The following is a 23,442-nucleotide window of genomic DNA, read 5'->3' as shown; positions in this document are numbered from 1 at the left end:
CCCATATGGGATCGTGCAGGTGGAAGATTAACTAGTTGAGCTGTTGCACCAGATCCATCATGGATTTCTTTACAAATAAAAGGAGAAAAGCAGCCATGCAACTCTGCGATAGATAGTTGCGGTTACCCTTTCGTGCATTGTGAGGAGAAACTGAAGCCTTGGAGAGGTGAAACGACAGGGCCGCAGTCATGGCGGGTCAGGATTTAATCTCAGACTTGTGTCGTTCATCCTTAGTCTGTACCTGCCTCTACCTGCAAGCAAGCCCCGCCTCTCGGACACTCGACTCCGCCCCTGCCACTGGCCCCGCCCCCGCCACGCCTCCTCACCGCCGGGGCCTATCAGCAGCCTCCCCGACGGGCCCCGCCCCCAGCCCGCCCCGAAGCCCCGCCCCCTTGCTCGCAGTCGCCGCGGTCGCCCTCCTGCTGCCTCGAGTCGCCATTTTGCTCGTGGAGACGTCGCCTGCAGGGCCGGTGCCTTCCTCCTCCGGCAGCGGCGGCTGCGGCGGGGCCGGGCTGGGGTCGGGGCCAGGTAGGCGGGCGGCGGGAGGCGGCGGGGCCCGGGGGACGAGCCGGGCTCGTGCGGGCCGCCGGGTGGGCCTGCGCGCGGCCCGGGGCTGCACGCCTGCTGGGAAGGTCGGGCCGACGGGATGGGGCAGGGGACGTGGTGCATTAGGGCTGTTTATCATGTGCAGCAGGAAGATGGAGATGCCGAATGGGGCCGTTGAGGGCGTGGGGGAGTGTGATTCCCAGTGTTTGACCATTTAGCACGCAAGCACGCCCTTGGGGTCCCCCTGCCTCGCTCTCTGGCACCCCGGGACTCTCCCAGAGCAGGAAGCTTTTTTTTTTTTCCATCCGAGAATACATTTGCGGAAGTGCACGTGCGGAATTCAAGTTCTCTGTCTTCTTGGGCAGGGATTTCTCCGCAGATCTGGGTGGCTGATGGTGGGATTCAGCAGGGCGCGGGTGTGTGGGCTGGCATCGCAGCCTGCAGCTGTGAACCCTTCTTCGCTTGGTGGAAGGCACTCAGAGGGGCAGAGAGCTCTTCCGTCTGCTGATTCACTCCACACAGGGCTGCGCATGGCCAGGCGGGGCAGGAGCCAGGCGCTTCATCCCTGTGGTACCCAGGCGCCTGGGCCATCCTCTGCTGCTCTCAGGGAACTGGAGCGGAAGTGGAGCAGCCAGATCCTGAGTCAGTGGCCATATGGGATGTCACCAGCGTGGTGGGCAGCGGCTCAACACTCATGCTGCAAATTCTTCTCCTAAGCAAACAAAAAATTGCCTTTTCCAAACAACTTGTGGCTGGCTACGTGAGGATGGCCCTACACTGTGTGCTGCGTGCTGTTCTAGGCTGTTAGACAAGTCCGTTCCCCCCCCCCCCCAGACCGGAAGTTCTAGGTTATAGGTGGAGTTGCCTGAGCTTGCAGGTGGCTGGAGACCCAGCAGCTTTCAAAGCCCCTAGTCAGGGTGCTGCTGCTGCATGGGGAATCCTTTTTACCCCTGCCAGGGGCCGTGTGGCTTTTTATAACTTTGTTCCTGGTGTTGAAAACGACTAAGAAATGAACCTGGGCCCAGTGCGATGGCTGTTTCTTAAGTCCTCGCATTGCAAGCTCCTGGATCCTGTCTGTTCCACTTCCCATCCAGCTCCCTGCTTGTGGCCTGGGAAAGCAGTGGAGGACAGCCCAAAGCCTTGGGACGCGGCACCCATATGGGAGACGCTCCTGGCTCCTGACTTTGGATGGGCTCAGCTCCAGCTGTTGCAGCTGTTTGGTGAGTGGAGCAGTAGGTGGAAGACCTCTTCTTCCCGCTAGAAATTTGCCTTTCAATAAGAGAAAAATAGAGAGAAAAGCAAGGAGTGTGCTGTAGATGTATTGCTGTCGAGTCCTGCCTGCTGCCTGGCTGTGGTTGCCCAGTCTTGTTTAAGGCGAGCCTTCCTCACTTGCTGGAGCCTCAGGTGCGGTCATGGGTGACCTAACAGGAGTGCGATTTGTCCTTTTGTCCCTTGTTCTTCACTTATTTGAAAGGCATGATTAAACAGATTCAAAGATTGCAAATGGCTGCCAGGATGGGGTAGGGCGAGAGCCGAGCCAGGGTTTTCTTCCGTGTCTCCCAGATGGGTCCAGGGGCTGAGCACTTGGTCACTTAGTCATCCTCCACTGCTTTCCCAGGGCGCTTAATAGGGAGCTGGTTAGAAGTGGAGCAGCCGGGACTCGAACCAGCTTCCATGTGGGATGCCAGTCACAGGAGGTGGCTTTAGTGCCAGGCCTGTGATTTGTCCTTGAAAAAGACGGTCTGGAAAGGGTGTGTTAGGAATCTCGCACATTGGACGGTCAGCTTAGGGTGAGCGTAGAAGCCACCATGGCTCATGGGAAGAAATGTGGGGAGGATGGTGTCTTTCAACTGAGCCTTGTGACTGTGGACTTCTGGCTGGCCAGTCTGGTTGTCTGGTAGGAGCGTATTTATTTATTTATTTATCTAATGTAATTTTATGGAACAGTTTCATAGGCTCTAGGATTCCCCCAGGCCCTCCCCGAACCCTCCCCTCATATTGAATTCCTCCATATTGTTGCAGAAGTACAGCTCATAACCAGTCATGATTCCATCATTGTGGGCACGGACCATGCGGAGAGTCCAGCGTCTTATTGTCCAGAGAAGTTCAACAGTTTTGTTGGGAGACCATCCTAGGTCTGAAAGTAGAGCTGGCAGAATATCATCCCCTCCAATGAGATGTCACTACACAACTTCAACAACAGGAAGAAACGTTGAAATTAGTAACATCATGAAGTTAATTAACGTGGTACTGAGTGACGGATATGTTAGAAAATGCAAGTTCTTAACCACATCCTGTGACTGCTTCCTTGATACACAACCGGCTGCTGTAACCTTTTTTTTTTTCTCCCAAACTAACATATTTTTGAGTTTTATCTAAATCAGAGTGGCACAGGAACAGTGCAAGGATCAACATTAACATCCATCATATATAACAGCTGAGTACAAACTTAACATCAAAGTTTCTATGAAGTTACATCTTGTTTAGCATTAACAGTCATAAAGTGATAAAGTTTTTGGGGGGGAATCTTAAGCCACAATTTAAACTTTGCAGTATGCAGTAATTAAGCATGGTTTTACAGAACTTTGCATTTTAACAATTGAAGAATAGAAAAGTTTTAGGCAGGTGAGCAGGGAAATCCCTAACAACCTAGGGAGTGAGCAAGAATTTAACTCTACATCCTACCTAGTAAAGTCCAGGAGAAGCAAATAGGGAGCCAGACCAGTAAGTACAGGCTGAGCAATTATAGGCTAGTTGGCCTTTTCCCTGGCTGTTCCAGACTTTCTTTCTTTTTTTTTTGAAGATTTATTTATTTATATTGGAAAGGCGGATATACAGAGAGGAGAGACAGAGAGGAAGATCCTCTGTCCGATGATTCACTCCCCAAGCAGCCGCAATGGTTGGAGCTGAGCCAATCCAAAGCCAGGAGCTTCCGGCTCTCCTACATGTGTGCAGGATCCCAAAGCTTTTTGGGCCATCCTCGACTGTATTCCCAGGCCACAAACAGGGAGCTGGATGGGAAGTGGGGCCGCCAGGATTAGAACTGTCGCCGATATGGGCAAGGACCTTAACCACTATGTTATCATGGCGGGCCTTGTTCCAGACTTTCTATATCGGTGTCTCTGTCTGTCTATCTGAAAAGCCAAATGGGAAGCTTGATCAGTAAGGTACAAGCTTAGTGATTATCAACGAGCTGATCTTTATTAGTCTCTGTCTATCTGAACTAATTTTGGGGCTCACAAGCAACCCTGATGGTCCGTGTAAGAGAGGGCTGGAAGCCAAGGCTGGAACTAGATAAGGAGCAGAGAAAGCTCCTCTCCTGAATACGGAAGGAAATTTACAATCCTTTTATCTCTGAGTGTCGCCTGGGGCTCCTGGTTGTAGTTACCCGGATGTCTTTACAACCAGCTTTTCTTGGAGCTTAGTGAAGGCCACAGCGGGAGAAAGGAGAAACTAAACTATAGAAGCACACCCTTGGGTTTGCGCAGTGAGCGAAATGAGCCATCTCAAACTGGGAGTGTCCACGGTCACTTCCGGCTGTTTAGGATTGGATTGGTGAAGCCTGGCGCATGAGCGCCCTTGGTTAGCCTGGGGCAGCGTGAGGGCCAGAGAGCTCCCGAGATGGACTGGTGGCTCCTCTGTGGAAGCAGTTGGGGTGTGGAGGCACTAGGGCAGGCTTTGGAGCATGGGCCTCAAGGCCTGGGCTGTGGCTGCTCGCTGGGAACTGCAGGTGGGCCTCACCTGACATGGGGTGGGTTGTCTGCTGAGCTGCCTTCCTGCCCTCCTGCCCCCCACCCCCCAGCGTCCTGAGCCTTCTCAAGGCCAGCAGTGAATTCTTTGTAGGTTGTTTGAGGGTGAGCGGATATGAAACATGCTCCCCTACTCCCACTGCTCCGGGAGGTCACCAACAAGCTGGATGTGTGATGTACTTGGCAGAGTTGACGGTAGCCCTGGGAAAGCGTCACAGTTGTGGGGTAAGAGAACTGAAGCCAAGACCTCTTGACTAACTGTGGCAAGCCTTGCAGCCAGCCCAGGGCACTCTGTTACAGCTATGGGGAATTTGACTGGCTTCCGTTTGCTTCCCTTGGACCTGGACTTGCTGTTCCCAAACGGAAAGGATGAGTACAGAGTTGATATTAGGGGCCATCTGAGAGCAATTCGTTTCTTTTTTGTTTTGTTTTTGTTTTAAGATTTATTTTTATTGGAAAGGCAGATCCACAGAAAGAGAGAAAGATCTTCCATCTGCTGGTTCACTCCGCAAATGGCTGCAGTGACTGGAGCTAAGCTGACCCAAAAACCAGGTCTGCCACACAGGTGCAGGGTCCCAAGGCTTTGGGCCATTCTCAACTGCTTTTGCAGGCCACAAGCAGAGAGCTGGATGGGAAGTGGGGCTTCTGGGATTAGAACCAGTGTCCATATGGGATCCTGGCACTTGTAGGGGGAGGACTAAGCAATTGTCACGCTCGGCCTCCTAGACCACTTTGAATTGGGCATTGCTAAAATGTGCTATTTCTCCCTACCACCCCCACATCCAAGATTTATTTGAAAGGCAATAAATGACGCAGAGAGCATTTCATATATATATGAAACACGTATGCGCACATATATATATGAAACATGCACACACACACACACACATATATGGAGGTGGGGGATCTTCCATTTGTGATTTTGCTCCCCAAGTGTCACAGCAGCTGGGAGCTCCATCCGAGTCTCCCACATGGGCACCTTCGCAAGGAGCTGGATCAGAAAGCAGAGCCACCGAGACTTGGACCTGTGCTCCTGTGGGTTGTTGGTGTCAAGTCACAAGGAGGCTGAGCCCATGTTTCGCTTTCTACCCCAGCAGTCCTTGTTAGCTTCCACAGATGTTGCTTTTGCCCCCAGAGCAGGGACCAGCCACCTGTCTGGTAAAGGGTAGCCCCACCATTATATCCAGTATCATTTGCAAATCATGTGAGCCTGTGGCGGTTGTGGGGTGATGTGTGTTATTTGCCCATCCCTCTGTGTGTGTGTGTGTGTGTGTGTGTGTGTGTGTGTGTGTGTGTGTGTGAGAGAGAGAGAGAGAGGGAGAGAGAGAGAGTTATTTGCCCATCCCTGTCTGAGGTTCAAAGCCACTCACCTTGATAGGCCCCAGCACTCCTGCCCCTGCCCCCAGCCGGGGTCTCCAGGGCTCAGTCAGTCTGTGATTCATGTCAGACTGTATTCCACTGTGGAATCCTGGGTGCTCCCAGCTGGAATGTCCCTGGCGAGGTTGGCTGTGGGGCGTGGCTCCCGTGCCCGCTGTTGGGCACCCTGGGTATGCTTTGCTGCCTGGGACCCTGCATGTGTACAGGTGACCACCTCAGAAGACAGGTTACTGTTAGGTCATTGGGTAATAAGGTGACCTCAAAGCAAATCCAAGCGGTCTCTGTAGGATGATGCTGTGGTGTCTTGGAAACATTGCAAATCTTTGTGGTACCTTTTCCCCTTGCTGCCTGGGGCCGTGAAAATGCACAGGAAAGGCCTGAAAGTGCTGGTTCCAGACTGACCAGGGCCTCTGGATTCCACGGAAGCTGGGAGGTGGGGGAGTAGCCTGCTGTGGGCTCACCCCCTCCATCTTCTCAGCATGCTTGGGGGTTTTCCAATGGAGGATGTTTGTCAGTATTCCTTCCATCATTAGCGTGTAAGGACAGCAAACAAAACCAGCGCAGCATCCACTTGTTGTTGACCTGTGCCACCCTCCCCTGAGCCAGCCCAAATGATCACGCAGCCAAGGAGGTAGAAGGGACCTGCTGGGGAGCTGGCCCCAGGGTGCTGTGAGGCCGGGAGAGATTGTATGGCCAACGAGTTTTGTAGGAGAAGTTGGGCATAGCTGGTCCTTACTCTGTGTGTAAAGATCAGTCTGTTGTGTCTCACTAATGGCTCTGCTATCTCTCTGTGTGTTAATCCAGGAGGAGTTTTGTTGTCGGAGAATAAGCAGAGGCTGTCCCTAATCGACTTTAAGCAGCACACGGCTCCGCCTTTCTTGTAAGTTGTCTTGCTTCTCCCTGCGTGTGATCACTCGGACCCGCACATGCTTTGTGTCAATCACCGCCCCCCCCCCCCCCCAGATCTGCACACTATGAAAAGACACCACCGGGTGTAAGCTCATGGCCTTCAGCTGGAGCTGTGTGCCGTTCAATCCTGTCCGTTCAGGCGTGTTTGCTGGCACACTGGCACACAGCAGTTCTGAGTATTGTGGGTTGTAACCTTCCAGGCTCTGAGCATTGGACAACCAAGAAGGGTTGATGTTTTGTGTGGCGACACCTGACCCAGAAACCAAGATGAACATAACCAAAGGAGGCCTGGTGTTGTTTTCAGCAAATTCCAACTCGTCGTGCCAGGAACTGTCCAGGAGGATTGCTGAGTGAGTTCTGATGGCCCCATCCCATGCTCTTTGCCAGCCATACCTTTTTTTTTTTTTAAGATTAATTTATTTTTATTGTAAAGTCAGATATACAGAGAAGAGGAGAGACAGAGAGGAAGATCTTCCATCCGATGATTCACTCCCCAAGTGAGCCACAATGGCTGGTGCTGCGCCAATCTGAAGCTAGGAGCCAGGAGCTTCTTCCAGGCCTCCCACACAGGTGCAGGGTCCTAAGGCTTTGGGCTGTCCTCGACTGCCTTCCCAGGCCACAAGCAGGGAGCTGGATGGGAAGTGGGGCTTCTGGGATTAGAACCAGTGCCCATATGGGATCCCGGCACTTCTGGGGAGGACTTTAGTTGCTAGGCCACGGCGCCGGGTCCCAGCTATGCCTTAAATTGGGTAGTTGGATTAATAATTTTTTTAGACCTGGAGGGTTGGCCCTTTTTTTTTTTTTTTTTCTTTTAAGATTTTTCTTGGAAAGGCAGATTTACAGAGAGAAGGAGAGACAAAGATCTTCCAGTCGCTAGGTCACTCCCAAAATGGCCAAAATGGCCAGTTCTGAGCTGATCTGAAACCAGGAACCAGGAGCCAGGAGCTTCTTCTGGGTCTCCCATGTGGGTGCAGGGTCCCAAGGCTTTGGGCCGTCTTCCAGGCCACAGGCAGGGAGCTGGATGGGAAGTGCAGCAGCTGGGACTTGAACCAGTACCTGTACGGGATCCTGGTGCATGCAAGGCAAGGATTTAGCCACTAGGCCATTGTGCCAGACCCAGATCCTTCCTTCTTAACTGAAATTTGCATCTTAGTGTTGGGTTAGACAAAGAGTGAGTCAGTTTCAGTAATGAGATAATTCTGGTGAGGCTAAATAAGTTATGTGAAAGCCATGTGGGGCTCGTGATGGGGCGTGTGAATGGAAGAGCCAGAGTGGGCCACCAGACAGAGCTTCCAAGGCCCTGTGGTGTGTGTGGGAGGAAGCTGTAGTCTGTGTCTGTGGTGGGGGCTGTGCAGGCCCTCTTGGGTGGTGTAGGGGCACTGGGGCAGGGTACTGTTAGACCGCTTAATAATGACTACACGTTTTGTCAAATGGATAGCTTTTGTCAACTTAAGAGTCACTTATAGATGGTAAAGATACAGAGTCCGTGACGTGACCTTCTCTTCCCCTTCGCTCTGTCTTCTCTAGGCGGCTGGGGCTAGAGATGGGCAAAGTGCTGGTCTACCAGGAGCCGAACCGAGGTGAGCCATGGTGCATTATGTGTGGGGCAGGCAGGTGGAGGGTGGTTTGTAGCTTCCCCTGCAGTCAGCTGGTGCAGGTGCCTGCTAAGTGCTGGAGCTCTGGTGTGTGGTCCTCATTGGTCCACCAGCCTGCTGATTGGCTGAGTGAGAAGTGTGGATGAACCGTTCGTGGTACTTTTGTTGCCCGAGGTGGGATGAATCTATCCCCCAGGGCCTCAGTTCCTGAGGTTATTTTAGCCTGCAAAATATGTGTGTTGTAGAATCTTGGTAATTTCTTCCGAAATGGTGGCTATTTGAAATGATGGCAGCAGGAGCACTGGGCGGCTTGCAGGGTCTTGCGAGTCAGCCGCCTTTGCCCTTGGCGAGGTATGTCTTCTTTCTAGGTCGTAGGCAACAGCGGTGGTTTGAGGAGCGTCTGGGATGAACTGTGTGTGCTCACACAGCCCTCACCTAGCCAGTGCTCTGTGGATACTCAGTACTTGTTCCCCTGCCTTTCCTGGAGAAGGAGGGAAGAAGGAGAGAGAGACAATCCTCTGTCTGCTGGTTCGCTTTCCAAATACCCGCCACAGTCGGGGCTGGGCCAGGCTGAAGCCAGAAACCAGGAGCTCCATCCAGGACTCCCATGTGGGTGCAGGGCCCCAGGGATTTGGGCCATCCTGCACTGCCTTTCTGGGTGCGTTGCCAGGGAGTAGGATCTGGTAGAAAACAGCCGTGACTCCTGCTGGCCCTCGTTTGGGATGTTGGCACCACGGGCAGTGGCTTAAGCCAATGCGCCATAATGCTGGCCCCAGTCTTGTTCACGGATATATGCCAGAGCTTACAGGAGGATTTGGTAAAGAAGACTTGAGTTTGGGCAGGCAGACAGGTGCTGAGCCTAGTGGTAAATGTACCTCTGTGCCCGTCTGGACAGGCAGCTGAGCTCACCACTGTCCCACCAACGCTGACTGTGCCCGTATTGGACGCCTGGCTTCAACAGCTGGCTCTGAAGGCTCTTGCACGGTGTGCGAGGCAATGGTGATGGTGGAAGCCAGCCATGTGGGAGACCCACGTTCCCTCAGTCTGAACCTAGCCCTGGCCACGGTGGGCATGTGGGGAGTGGCCCAGTGTGTGACACTCTCTCTCTCTTTTGGTCTATCACATAAATCTTCAACACACACGTGTGCTGTTCTCCTGTTCGGATCTCCACCGCTGCCTGTGGCTTCAGCAGCGAACGGAGGGAACTAGGCTAGGGGCAGGTTGTTGAGGACTTTGCCTCCAAAGGTAATAGGGTGAGATTTAATCTGGGTGTCCCCGATGCTCAAGCCTGCGTTTCTCAGCATCCTGTCACCTTTTGTAAACGTGCATTCTGAATTATTTCCACCCACCCCCGCCCAAGTTACTTGAAAGACAATGTTCAAACATGGAAGAGAGTTGAAAGACTTGCCATGAGTGCAGAAGCACGCTGGGCACCTCCGTTCCACACTTGGCACCTTGCCCTGAGATTCTGTGCGTGGGGCCGCCTGAAAGGCAGTTGCAGAATGCAGGCACTTAAGCCGGATTATCAGAGAATAAGCACTCGCTCCTGCACAGCCGCAGTTCCTCTAGGACACTTAGGAAATGAAGGATTCCTCAGTTTTCTATTGTCTAATCTATACTCAGGTTTCTCCAGTTGGTCTTTTTTTTTTTAAAGATTTATTCATTTTATTACAGCCAGATATACACAGAGGAGGAGAGACAGAGAGGAAGATCTTCCGTCCGATGATTCACTCCCCAAGTGAGCCGCAGCGGGCCGGTGCGCGCCGATCTGAAGCCGAAGCCGGGAACCTGGAACCTCTTCCAGGTCTCCCACGCGGGTGCAGGGTCCCAATGCATTGGGCTGTCCTCAACTGCTTTCCCAGGCCACAAGCAGGGAGCTGGATGGGAAGTGGAGCAGCCGGGATTGGAACCAGCGCCCATATGGGATTCCGAGGCTTTGAAGGCGAGGACTTTAGCCGCTAGGTCACGCCGCCGGGCCCGTAAATAAATCTTAAAACAAACAAAAGCCTTTTAAGACCAACTGGAGAGGGCCCGGCAGCATGGCCTAGCGGCTAAAGTCCTCGCCTTGAACGCCCCGGGATCCCATATGGGCGCCGGTTCTAATCCCGGCAGCTCCACTTCCCATCCAGCTCCCTGCTTGTGGCCTGGGAAAGCAGTTGAGGACAGCCCAATGCATTGGGACCCTGCACCCGCGTGGGAGACCTGGAAGAGGTTCCAGGTTCCCGGCTTCGGCTTCAGATCGGCGCGCACCGGCCCGCTGCGGCTCACTTGGGGAGTGAATCATCGGACGGAAGATCTTCCTCTCTGTCTCTCCTCCTCTGTGTATATCCGGCTTTCCAATAATAATAAAATCTTTTAAAAAAACAAACAAACAAAAAGATTTATTTTCATATTTTGAAGATTTTTTTTTTAATATTGGAAAGTTAGATTTACAGAGAGAAGGAGAGGGAAAGATCTTCCATCTGTTGGTTCATTCTCCAAGTGGCCACAATGGAGCTAAGTCAATCTGAAGCCAGGAACCAGGAGCTTCTTCTGGTCTCCCACATGGGTGCAGGGACCCAAGGCTTTGGGCCGACCTCAACTACTTTCCCAGGCCACAAGCAGGGAGCGCAAAGGAATACGAGCCCGTGTCCACATAGGATTCTGGCGCTTGCAAGACGAGGACTTTGGCCACTAGGCTACCACACCGGGCCCACAATCATTTTTATTTGGGAGGCAGAATTAACAGAGAGAGGAAGAGAAATGGAGAGAGTTCTTCCGTCTACTGATTCACTTTCCAAGTGGCTGAAATGGCCAGAGCTGAGCTGATCCAGAACCAGGAGGCAGGAGCTTCTTTTGGGTCTCCCACGTGGGTGTCGGGGCCTAAGGACTTTTTTCTTCCCTGAGGAACATTAGCAAGGAACTTGGTGGGAAGTAGAGGAACCAGGACATGAACTGGCATCCATGTGGGATGCCAGCAGCTGCAGGTGGAACCTTAACCCTCTGCACCCTGGTGCCAGCCCCTTACAAGGGTTTTTTCAGAGCAGAATTCTTTGTTGACTGCTGAAGCTGTGTGCTTTTCATACCTCTTTTATTCCCTTCCAATCTGGGAACGGCCCCTCACCTTCTCTTTTTCCCTCCCTGTGACATTGATAATTGAAATGGTTGTGTTGTGGGATGTTCCATGTCTGTTTCAGCTGAGGACACATTTTGTGGGAAGATTTGTGCCTCCCATATCTTTGCCGCAGTGTCGTATGAGTATCGCATCCTTCTCCTCATCCCTTTTTCAGTCGGGGCTGCCCAGGTGCCAGCGTACATGAATCCCTCACTGCTCTGCAGGCGGCGGGAAGCGTAGATCCGACCTGAGTCCCAAGTGTAACTCCCTCGCAGGAATGCGAATAGCAGTGATGAATAAGAGTGATTGATAAGGTGCCTGTCACCTGTTGGGGCGCGTGGAGCCCGGCAAGTCTGGCTGTCCGTCATTGCCCGCGGTTTTGGACATTGAGGAGTGATGCACATTTTTTGTGTGTTTTTAAAAACTTGCATCGTATGCCTTCCCATTTCTTTCTCTTTCTTTCTTTTTTTTTTTTTTTCTTTTCCTTATCTCTGTTCCTGCCAGAAACGAGAGTACAAATTCAGGAGTCTGTACGAGGAAAAGACGTGTTTATCATCCAGACCATGTCCAAGTGAGTATCCATCGAGCACAGGGACTGTTGCCTGGGCGTACGTGGGTGTGCAGGGGACACATGGGCAATGTGTGGGTGCAGCATGAGGCGTGAGGGGTGTGGAGTGTGTGTGGGTGTCCATGGGTGTGCATGGGACCTGTGGGGCATGTGTGGGCATGTGAGGAGTGTCGGAGTGTGGCATGTCCGTGGGTGTGCACAGGTGTGTGTGTGGCTTAGTGGGCATGTGTGAAGGTGCGTGGGCGTGTATGCTCACAGTGATAATGGTTACCTAGACAGAAAGATCTGAGATGACCTTCGACTGCTGCTTGTTCTGTGTTCTGGGTGTTTGGACTCACTGGGTATTGGAGAAGATGTCCTGAGGGTGACTTGGGTGCCCCTCTGTTGGAAGGCAGGTCCCCCACCCTTCCACGATCACCGCTTAATTGTGTGCTGCTTCACTGAGGGCAGCTGGGCAGCTGGAGGCTGCAGGTGGGGTGAGGATGCCTGTGTGTGTCACAGTCACAAGGGAGTTGCCGGGGCCTGAGGCGGCTGTGCAGGGAGGCTGCCAGGGAGGGGAGCGCCTGGACCTGCTCCCGCAAGTCCTTCCCTCAATCATTTTTCTTTTTAAGATTTTAAAAATATATTTGAAGGCAGAGTTGCCGGAGATGTGGGCTGGGGAAAGCGGAGAGAGAGAGAACCTTTCATCTGCTGGTTCACTCCCCGAAGGCTGCAACATCTCTTCCCCCGGTATGAGTGCTGTTTTAAGACCTGACTGACCCACTTCCCATCCAGCAGCCTGCTCATGCACGTGAGAAAGCAGAAGAAGGTGACCCAAGTGCTTGGGCCTCTGCGCCCACATGGGAGGCCCGGAACAAGCTCCTGGCTTCAGCTCCGTCAGCTGCGGCTGTTTTGGGATTGAGCTAGTGGATGGAAGATCTCTGTCTCTTTTTCTTTCTTTGTGAACCTGACTCTCAGATAAAAACAAATCAGTCGATTTTTTTTTAGAACTCTTGACTTAAACAACAATAACAAGATCATTTCATTTCTCTTCCTAGATTATTTCTTTGAGAGCCAGAGATACAGTCAAGGAGAGTCCTTGTATGGTGGTTCACTGCCCAAAAGCCCACAGTGTCCCGGCTGGGTCAGCCCCCAAGCTGGGCACTGCAGGGGAGGACAGGGACTGGGTTTGAGGAGGGACACCTGGATCCTGGCCCTTGCTGGCCATGAGTAGCCTGACCGCACTAGCCAGGTTCCAGAGTAGCTGGGCTGAGATGGGGATGGAGGAGCAGGACCAGGGCAGGGTGGGGTGGCGGTGGAGTCTGAACTTGATAAGTCCAGGAACTCTTGTAAGGCCTTGGGCTTTTGCTGGTGGCAGTGTGGGGGCGTCCTGGGATCCTGAGTAGAATCCTGCCCGCTCTGTCCTACCCTTAGGGCCAGTGCCCTGGGGCACCCTGTGTCGGCTGCTGGCAGCATGGTCACCTGGTACCCGGGGTAGGAGCTGGGAGGCTGGCAGAGACAAACTCCCAGGGTGGGCAAGGAGTTAGGAGGAGCCCTATGGTTTTTACCCCGAGGTTTTCCGGGGAGATGGGTCTTTTGGGGGAAAGTGCAGTTCTCTGGGGGTGGGTTAGATCTCGGTAGTCTCAGTGGATTTTGTGGGGTCAGTGGTCAGCAGGAAAGCCTGTTAGGCTGGAGTGTACGGGCAGTCCCTGGCTGGGATCTGAGAAGGCCTTGGAGTTGGGTGGGAGGGAGTGAACAAGTCAGAGGGCAGTGGTTGGCAGGACAGGAACCTAGGGAAGGCAGACAGGAGAGATGGAAGAGGGAGTCCTGGCCGCCAAGTAAAGAAGGGATGGGGTGAGAGTGGAGCTGGGGAGTCTTGGGAGAGAAAGACTAGAACTGGCTGGTAGCGTGGGGCACCGGAGGCAGGGAGGACGCTGGGGAAAGGTCATGGAGGTGTGGGAGGTGGGAGAGGGTGAGGTGGGATGGGTCAATGGGCGGAGGCAGCCCTGTGTGGGACTGCTGGGATTGTGCCTCTGAGTTGTGGAGTTTTTCTTCTTCTTTCTTTTTTTTTTTTTAAGTTATTTTCATTTGATTTGAAAGGTAGAGAGAGAGAGACACAGAGAGATCTTCTATCCGTTGATGTCCCCAAATGCTTGTGACAAGCAGGACTGGGTCTGACCTCAAACTAGGAACCTGAAACTCCCATCTGGGGCTCCTAACGCGGTTGCCAGGGACCTCCCAGGGTGCAGTACATTAACAGGGAGCTGGATCAGAAGTGGTGCTGCCAACGAAAACCAGTGTCTCGGGTGGCGATATAACTGCTGGGCCCAAATACCTGTGCCCCGCGTCTGGGCAAAGTTGCTGAATGTGTGTAGGCTGATGTGAGCTGGGGCTTACAGGCCATGGTGGTTTGCTGCAGAGGCCTGCAGAGGCTGGCGAGGGGAAGGTGCGCCAAGTGTGTGCCTGGAGGGGTGGTCCTGCCTGGGTGGAAGGCTGTGGGTGGATAGTTGCTGGGCTGGGGCTGAGGCCAGGGTCTGGGTGGGGAAAGTGCTCCTCTCCTCACCTCCCAGCCCCGAGTGCAGTGAGCGTGGCTCTTCCTGGAGCCCTGGACGCAGCCATCACTGAGCACTGTGCCCCACGTGGGCTTTCTGTGTGTGGGCCACAGGGACGTGAACACCACCATCATGGAGCTGCTGATCATGGTGTACGCATGTAAGACATCCTGCGCCAAGAGCATCACGGGCGTCCTGCCCTACTTCCCCTACAGCAAGCAGTGCAAGATGAGGAAGCGGGGCTCCATCGTCTCCAAGCTGCTGGCCTCCATGATGTGCAAAGCCGGTGAGCTGCCCACGTTGTGGCTGCAGGCACGGACCCAGCCCCTGATTCCCTCCCCACATGCCTGCAATGGCCAGGGTTGAGCCCAGCCCTTCCCACTGGGGACGACGGGAGCCAATAGTGCCTCCTCCCAGGATGCTCCTGGGCAGGAAGCCGGAGTTGGGCTCAGTGTCAGACCCACGTACTCTGATATGGGATGCCAACATCTTTTTGTTCCTTAAGGTATTTTATTCTTTATTGGTAAGAAAGATGACAGAGAGAGAGCTGAATCTATTGGCTTACTCTTTAATGGCTGCAGTGGCTGGGGCTGGGCCAGGAGCTACATCCAGGTCGCCCACGTGGGTGCAAGGGCTTCAAGGTCTTGAGCCATTTTCCACCATTTTCCAGGGCACAAGCAAGGAACTGGATGGGAAATGGAGCACTTGAGAGATGAACTGGTACCCTTATGGGATGCCAGCACTACAGGCAAAGGATTAGCCTGTCTGCTCTATTTTTTTTTTCTAAGATATAATTATTTTTATTTGAAGGGCAGATTCACAGGGAGAAGGACAGAGACAGAGAGATCTTCCATCTGCTGGTTCACTTAATAGCTGCAACAGCTGGAGCTGAGCTGATCTGAAGCCAGGAGCCAGGAGCCTCTTCTGGGTCTCCCATGTGGGTACAGGGTCTTAACACTTGTACCATCCTCTGCTTCTTTCCCAGCTCATAATTAGGAGCTGGATGGGAAGTGGAGCAGCTGGGACTAGAACCAGTGTCCATGTGGGATGCAAGCAGTGTAGGCAGAGGATTAACCCATTGAGCCACTGTGCCTGCCTTATAAATAAATACATATATTTTTTTAAAGATTTATTTATTTTATTTTAAAGGCAGATTTTTATGGAGAGATGTTCCATCCTGCGGTTCACTTCCCAAATGGCCACAGTGGCCAGAGCTGAGCCGATCCAAAGCCAGGAGCTTCCTCCATATTTTCCATGTGGGTGCAGGGGTCCGAGCACTTGGGCCATCCTCTGCTGTTTTCCCATACGCATTAGCAAGGATCTGGCTTGGGAGTGGATCAGCTGGGACTCAATGTGGCACCCATGTGAGAGATCAGCGCTACAGGTGGAGGCCTAACCCGCTATGCATGGTGGCAGCTTCTCCCTTTGTTTTTTGTTTTTTTTAATAAACTTTAGTTTCAGAATAGATTCAAACTTGGAAGACAAAAATTATGATGTTTCTACACACCCCACAGTCAGCCTCTTAATTGCTCACAGCTCGTGTTTGTCACTACCTGCTCTCCCTAGTTTGTTTTTGTTGTTGTCTAAACTCCCTCTGTCCTTCCCAGCCTCCCAGACAGGTGATCACTATTCTGTGTTCCGATAGTTAAATAAAAGAGAGCCTCCCATGCAGGAGGGTGCCGGAGTCCAGCTCCAGCCGGAGTTCGGAACTCGGGAAGGGTGCGTGGATGAGGCGCGAAGAGAGAAAGAAAGGAGACGGACCATCAGGATTCCTTGATCGTCGTGGACTAAGCGAGAAAGCTGTCCGCTTTATTTATACAGAAGCAGTACAAAGTTTTTTCTTAGGGGCATTTTGACATAGCTTCAGGGGGGCACAATTTACAACTTTTTGAGAAATGATTGAGGAAGGATTCCATATTCCTTGCTTATCTTGGCTTGCCAGTCTTCATCTGCTCTCCTCAGGTCTGGGCTATAACCTAGACGCCATCTGTGTCAACCAGACCCCTACCTTGAATTACATACGAGTTAAAAGGACTGGGGCCTTGGTCTATGGGGATCAGGATTATTGACATTAGTTGGCCATAGGTCTGCAAGCTCACACAGTTTGTTAACCAAACAAGTAAAGCAAGGGTAAAAATGGTGGAAAGAATTGCAGTTAGCAATGAGCTAAGTTACTCTATTTAAGTTTCAACTCTACAATGGATGAGTGAGTGTTTCCAAAGACAATTCTACAGATTGTTTCAGTATTAGACAAGGCATTATCCATTCCAACGTTGCAACCAAGAGTTTCTCAGTAGACAACACATCTTATGCAGTAATACATTCCTACTACAATTCTTATTCTACAACTTATCTATCACTAAATGGGAGAAATACATCGAGAGAGAAAAAACATGAAGATCTAAGACAAAAAGTTATAAACATTACATTCCTCTACAACTGCAGGTTCTACAACTTCATAAGTGATCAAACAATAATCAAAAGTATATCTTTATGATGTTAGTAAAATCATCCCATATTTCCTCTAGCTAAAAATTTATAAAAACAACTAAAGCAACTACATTTTCTATATTCTAAAGAATTGCAAGGACAGGCTAACCTTTAAGACCACAGTAACTATATTTTTTGCCTTAGCAGGATAGCCTTCAGGGTTATAGTAGCTATATTCTTCGTCACAGCAGGATGGCCTTTAGGGTCACAGTAACTATATTCTTTGTCATAGCAGAATGACCTTTAGGGTCACAGTAACAGGATAACTTTTAGGGTCCCTCTTATCAAGCCATTTCCCAGAAAGCATGCAAATATCTGGGCCAGATTTTATGGCAATGGGTAAACAGCACAGACTTAATTATACTCCTGTGTGTAGTTAAAGGCCCACTCACCAGGACATCCTCAGTCACATTAACTCTTAAGCTCACGTTGGTTGTAAAAGCCATCTCACAGGGGCAGACAATGCCTCAATAGATTACATAGTGGGGTGGTTGAGTGCCTGTGCAAAGGGGGGTGAAAACTGTGTCAAAGTGGTCAGAGATGAATCCACTGAGCCCTGCTAAGCAGCTGGTAGCTCCCGGGCCCTGCCAGTCAGGGAGATGTTCTCTTCACACCTTCGTGTTATTCACACCTACTGCACGGACCCCATCAGGAGGGAGTCCAGGCGGTGGCCCCTGTGTCTGGCCTGGGTCACTGCGCAGGACGTCGAGCCCAGCAGCACTGTGTGGTGTACACCGCAGGTGTGTGCTGCTGCTGGCTGGCTCTCTCGGATCTTAGGCTGTGGGTCTCCTGAGCTGTGGCCGAGGCTGGGGCTCCTGAGTTGTGGCCAAGGTTGGGGCTCCACGGGGGGAGGACCGTGTTTGCACAGCTGGTCATCAGGTTCCAGGACTCCTAGCCTGGGCTGTGCGATGTATCTGTTCTGTCTGAAGGCCTCAGCCATCTCATCACCATGGACCTGCACCAGAAGGAGATCCAGGGCTTCTTCAACATCCCTGTGGATAACCTGCGCGCCTCTCCCTTCCTGCTGCAGTACATCCAAGAAGAGGTGAGCTCGCCCTGCCTGGCCGGATGCTGACATTGGGCCTGAGGTGTGTCTTCATGTCTCCCCAGGGGAATGAAAACTTGGTGTGTTTTGCCTGAAGGCCCATGAACGTCGTACATGTTCTTAGATGCTTCTCTGCGTGAGTGTACGTGTGTGTGAGTGTGTGGGTTTAACCTCAGAAACCTAGGATTGGATTAATCCCGACTGTACATCCACCATTCCTCTCTTCATTGTTCCAGCTGTGCCCTGTCCATCTGTCTCTCCACCCTGCCTCTGCCCATCTGCCTGCAGGGCTCAGTGACAAGGGTCCCCCTACTCATTAACTCAAGGCTGCTTTGAGGTCTTGGTCTTGTCCTAACCCTGTTTCCTGTAGCCCAAGGGAACCATTTATTTATTTATTTACTTGTTTATTTATTTCTAAAAGACTTATTTATTTTTATTACAAAGTCAGATATACAAAGAGGAGGAGAGACAGAGAGGAAGATCTTCCATCTGATGATTCACTCCCCAAGTGAGCCTCAACGGCTGGTGCTGTGCTGATCCGGAGCCGGGAATCTGGAACCTCTTCCGGGTCTTCCACGCGGGTGCAGGGTCCCAAAGGTTTGGGCTGTCCTTGGCTGCTTTTCCAGGCCACAAGCAGGGAGCTGGATGGGAAGTGGAGCTGCCGGGATTAGAACCGGCGCCCATATGGGATCCCAGGGCTTTCAAGGTGAGGACTTTAGCTGCTAGGCCATCATGCCGGGCCCTATTTATTTATTTTTAATTTTTATTTGTTATCTGAAAGGTGGAGTTACAGAAAGAGAAGGAAAGATAGAGAAAGAGGTCTGCCATCTGTGGTTCACTCCTCAAATGGTTACAGTGAGTGAGCTGAACCAATTCAAAGCTAGGAGCCAGGAGGTTCTTTCAGGTCTCCCATGTAGGTACACACCTAAGCCTTTGAGCCCTTTCTTCTGCTTTCCCGGGCCGCAAGCAGGGAGTTGGGACTTGAACCAGTGCCCATATGGGATGCTGGTGCCACAAGTAGGGGAGGCTTAGCCTGCCTGCCTTTTTTATAATTTTAGCTCCTCTGAACTTTGTGGGAAATGCATGCTCTGAAAACACTGCATTTCAAAAGATTTTTTATTTTTTAAATCAAAATAGAGCTCCTTTAATTCTATTTTCCATAAACATTTGAACTGTCAGGAAGGCAGGCTGTGTCATCCTCTGGGCCTTGTCCCCTTTGCCGGGGCAGGCAGTGAGGTCCTCCCTTGTGGCCGTCACATATGTCCTTCCTTTGGGCCGTTGGGGTGGTGACAGTGCTCCTTGGGCACTCGTGATGTCTCCAGCAGCTCAAGGTTATGCACCTGCCAAGGCACTGCTGACTCCCCCACCACAGCCACACCAGTGTCTGCCCCTAATAGCGGTGAGATTGAGTGTCAGGCCTGGCGTCATCACTTTGATGAGTCTGTGACACTGACTGAGCTGAGGAGGGGTGCGTGGTGCCCCGTGAGCGTCTGCCACCTCACTGACACTGGCTGAGCTGAGGAGGGGTGTCGAGCCGAGTGCCCCATGAGTGTCTGGTGCCAGAGGCCAGCTCCAGCTGTATTCAGAACTCAAGAAGTGTGCATGGAGTAGGTGCGTACAGAGAGAAAAGAAATGGACCACTACAATTTCAGGATCATAATGGACAATACAAGAAAGCTGTCCTCTTTATTTATACAGAAATTCTGCTGCAGAGTTCTTCATATCATGGTCCAGCTAAAGATAACTCTGCGCTCTGTTTCACTGTAAGGCAGGACGTTATTTATCCAGACCCTTCAGTCAGGAAGTTCTGCAATGGATGGCGCATATCAGTCAGAAACACATTCCTGCTACAACCCTCATTCTACAGCTTAATCTTAAATCAGTTTAAGGGAAGAAACGCATCACAGAAGGAGAAACCTAAAGATCAAGGAAAGAAAACCCATGGACTAAGCCCCCTGGGTTAGCATGTTTTACAATGTTAGTGTAAACATTCTCTCCCAGCCATATGGTCTGTGGGGGCGGCAGAGACAGCATGAATTGTAAAAGGCCCTTTTGCTAAGACGTTATCAGCAACATCAACTTCCAGGCTCACATTGATAATAACACCAACTCCACAGCGGCAAACAGCGCCTCAGTAGATTCCAGAACTCTTGGTGGGTTGGTCAGGTGTCCATGTAAAGTGGGTGAACTGCCTTGAGGTGGTTGCCGAGACATCCGCCGGGCCTTGCCTTGCAGCGGGGAGTTCCCTGTGGCCTTGCCACACCCACTGCACGGACCCCTGTGGTCGGCCAGCTCACTGACACTGGCTGAGCTGAGGCTTGCTGTTTACCTCCTTGATTCTGGTCTGGTCTTGTGCTGATGGTTAGCATCATATCTGCATCTAAGCTTGGACCTTGGGTTTTTAAGATGACCTAACATGAACGATCCATTGGTATTGATTGTCCTCACTGCTGTCCACGCCTCTGCCCGGCAGTGCTCAGCCTTCATGCCTGGCTTCTTCCATTTAAGTTAGGGTTGGAAGTTCATCAGTGTCATAGCATGGGTTAGCAACTCATTTTTTTTTTTTAAAGATTTATTTATTTTTATTACAAAGTCAGATATACAGAGAGGGGGAAAGATAGAGAGGAAGATCTTCTGTCCGATGATTCACTCCCCAAGCGAGCGCACCAGCTGGTGCTGTGCCGATCCAGAGCCAGGAACCAGGAACCTCTTCCAGGTCTCCCACGCGGGTGCAGGATCCCAAAGCCTTGGGCCGTCCTCGACTGCTTTCCCAGGCCACAAGCAGGGAGCTAGATGGGAAGCAGAGTTGCCGGGATTAGAACTGGCGCCCATATGGGATCCCGGTGCATTCAAGGTGAGGACTTTAGCTGCTAGGCCATCATGCCGGTCCCGCAACTCATTCTTTATTAGGGCTCTGTAATGCCCCAGGTTGCTGGATTCCATGTGTATCATAGTTTTATTTATTCATTTGAAAGGCAGAGTTAGAGAGGGAGAGAAAAAGAGAGATCCTCTGTCTCTTGGTTCACTCCTTGAATGCCCATATCGCAGGTCTGGGCCAGACTGAAAGGAGACTGGGATTCCCACCTAGGAGTCTCCCGCGTGGGTGCAGAGGCCCAGGTACTCGGGGATTCTTCCATTGCTTTCCCAGGTGCATTGGTAGAGTGCTAGGTCAGAAGTGGAGCAGCCGGGACTTGAATTGGTGCTCATGTGATGTGAGATGCTGCCCTTGTAGGAAGTGGCTTAGCCCTTCGCCCTGTGACGTGGGCCACGCTAACGGGGCTTGGGCTGTCCCAACCTCTGATGGTCGTGAGGAATGCTGTAGCGTACGTTCACGGCCACGTTCCCCGTTCGTTTGGCCTTCGTGTATACCTGGGATTAGAGTTACTTGGGTCTAGCAGATTTGTTTCATTTTGGAGGCATTTTTCACAGCCTGCCTTGGGAGGATGCTAGTTTGTGTACATTCACTTGGACACTTCCTTCCTGATGCTCGGATGATGGTCTTCCTGGTGGACGTGAAGTGCTTTGTCCCTGTGGGCGGGTTGTGTTGGTGATGTTCAGCATCTTTCCACAGGTCTGGTGGCCACATGTGCCTCTTTGGATGTCTGTTCACAGCCTGTGATCATTTTTAAGCCGAACTGTTTTGCTTTTTTCTTTTCTAGCATCTTAATGTATTTTTATTTTGCTTGAAAAACGGGGAGAGAGAGACATAGAGGAAAAGAGATCTTCCATCTGTGGGTCAGTCGCCAAATACCTGCAACAATTTAGGTCTGGGCAGCCCAAAGCCAGGAACCCAGAACTCATTTCTTCGTTCCCACAAGGGTGGCAGGGCCCAATGCTTGAACCGACACCCACTGGACCCAAGGGTGTGCAGCTACAGTCTGGAGTGGAAATGGGACTTGAATCCAGGCACTTTGATATGGGATGCAGGTATTCCTAGGTGCTTAAACCAGTTGCCGACATGACGGTTCGATAGGCCATTCCTTTGCCCTGTGGTAACGGCATCTCATACGAGTGCTGGTTCGTGTCCCAGCTGCTCCCCTTCTTTTCCAGCTCCCTGCTAGTGGCCTGGGAAAGCAGCAGAGCATGGTCCAAGTCCTTGTGACTCTACCTATGTGGGAGACCCAAAAGAGCACTCCTGGGTGAGGTTTACTGGTCCAGTACAGACAGTGGGCCAGGGAAGTTGTGCCCAGGGGACGTGGGTGGTTGTTTTTATTAGGGGGCTGTAGAGGTGGGTGTTGGGGGGGACAAAGGACTTTACCTTTCTGAGTGTCATAGTCTCCTGCGACCTTGGTGGATCCGCATGTCACTGCTGGCTGAGGAGGAAGCTGCGTTCTCCTGGTGTGGCCCTCTCAGCCGCCCTTCTCAGCCTCCTCCAAGGCGCCCCTCACCCACCCCGGCTGGGCCTTACATGTGTGTTTGCGTTGATTTATGGACTCTGTTGCTGTAAATGTTTTTCTCTGCTCCACGTTTCGTTTTGATTGAAACCGGGCAATGTGAGTCCCCCGGCTTTGTTCTTTTTCTTTTTTTCCAGATTGTTTTTGGATTGATGGGGTTTCTGTCTCATTGAATTTAGGAACTGGCTTTTCTTTTCTTTCTTTCTTTTTTTTTTTAATTGGAAAGTCATATATACATAGAGCAGGAGAGACAGAGAGGAAGATCTTCCGTCTGATGATTCACTCCCCAAGTGACCGCAATGTCCGCTGCTGAGCCAATCCGAAGCCAGGAACCAGGAACTTCTTTCCGGTCTCCCACGCGATTGCAGGGTCCCAAGGCTTTGGGCCGTCCTTGACTGCTTTTCCAGGCCACAAGCAGGGAGCTGTCCGGGATTAGAACCGGCGTCCATATGGGATCCCGGGCATTTAGGGTGAGGACTTTAACTGCTCGGCCACGCCACCGGGCCCGGAACTGGCTTTTCTGTGGCTGCAGAAGAGGTCATTGGGATTGTGGGTGGATCCGGTCCTGGCTGTGGCTCACGCTGGGCAGTGTGGCGGTCACACCACTGTGAGGCTTCAGCCTCGCGGACAAGTTGGCTTTCCTTGTTTTTGGAGCTCTGATTGTTTTATGGGTTCTAGGGAGCAGGTCTTACTTCCTTTGTTCATTTCTTCTCCAGCTGTTTCATTCTGTGGGATGCTCTAAGGAATGAAATTGTTTCTTTAGTTTCTTTCTGTAACGACAGTGTTGTTTTTCATGCGTTGATCATTTGATGTGTGTGTGAGTTCCTTGGTGCCTCCCAGGTGTAACATCATGTCTGACCTCTTCCTTTCAATTTTGGTGCCGTTTATTTCTTCTGAGTGTCTTTTTTTTCCTCTTAAAGATTTATTGGAAAGGCAGATATACAGAGAGGAGGAGAGACAGAGAGGAAGATCTTCCATTCAATGGTTCACTCCCCAAGTGGTTGCAATGGCTGGAGCTGAGCCAATCTGAAGCCAGGAGCCAGGAGCTTCTTCTGGGTCTCCTGTGCGGGTGCAGGGTCCCAAGGCTTTGGGCCGTCCTCGACTGCATTCCCAGGCCACAAGCAGGGAGCTGGATGAGAAGTGG

At 51.7% G+C, this 23,442-nt stretch overlaps 1 protein-coding gene across 3 annotated transcripts in view; it reads left to right on the top strand.

Annotated features, from left to right (window-relative positions):
• Positions 1-388: 388 nt before the first annotated feature.
• PRPSAP2 (phosphoribosyl pyrophosphate synthetase associated protein 2) overlaps positions 389-23,442 on the top strand; it is a 33,632-nt gene continuing 10,578 nt past the window's right edge. For 2 of the 3 annotated variants that reach the window (XM_058676134.1, XM_058676133.1), the window contains exons 1-7: positions 389-528; positions 6,477-6,552; positions 6,782-6,931; positions 8,109-8,161; positions 11,775-11,841; positions 14,483-14,655; positions 17,789-17,904. In XM_058676134.1, coding sequence (XP_058532117.1) covers positions 6,813-6,931; positions 8,109-8,161; positions 11,775-11,841; positions 14,483-14,655; positions 17,789-17,904 — 528 coding nt within the window. In that variant the 5' untranslated portion in view covers positions 389-528; positions 6,477-6,552; positions 6,782-6,812. Of the gene's footprint in view, positions 529-1,688; positions 1,767-6,476; positions 6,553-6,781; positions 6,932-8,108; positions 8,162-11,774; positions 11,842-14,482; positions 14,656-17,788; positions 17,905-23,442 lie in introns of those variants that run through there. The other variant, XM_058676135.1, reaches the window with a different exon arrangement.

Source organism: Ochotona princeps, chromosome 17, assembly GCF_030435755.1.
Source record: "Ochotona princeps isolate mOchPri1 chromosome 17, mOchPri1.hap1, whole genome shotgun sequence".
NCBI lineage: Eukaryota > Metazoa > Chordata > Mammalia > Lagomorpha > Ochotonidae > Ochotona > Ochotona princeps.
The sequence above is the reverse complement of the archived record's forward strand: the minus strand, read 5'-3'. Positions and strand labels throughout refer to the sequence as shown.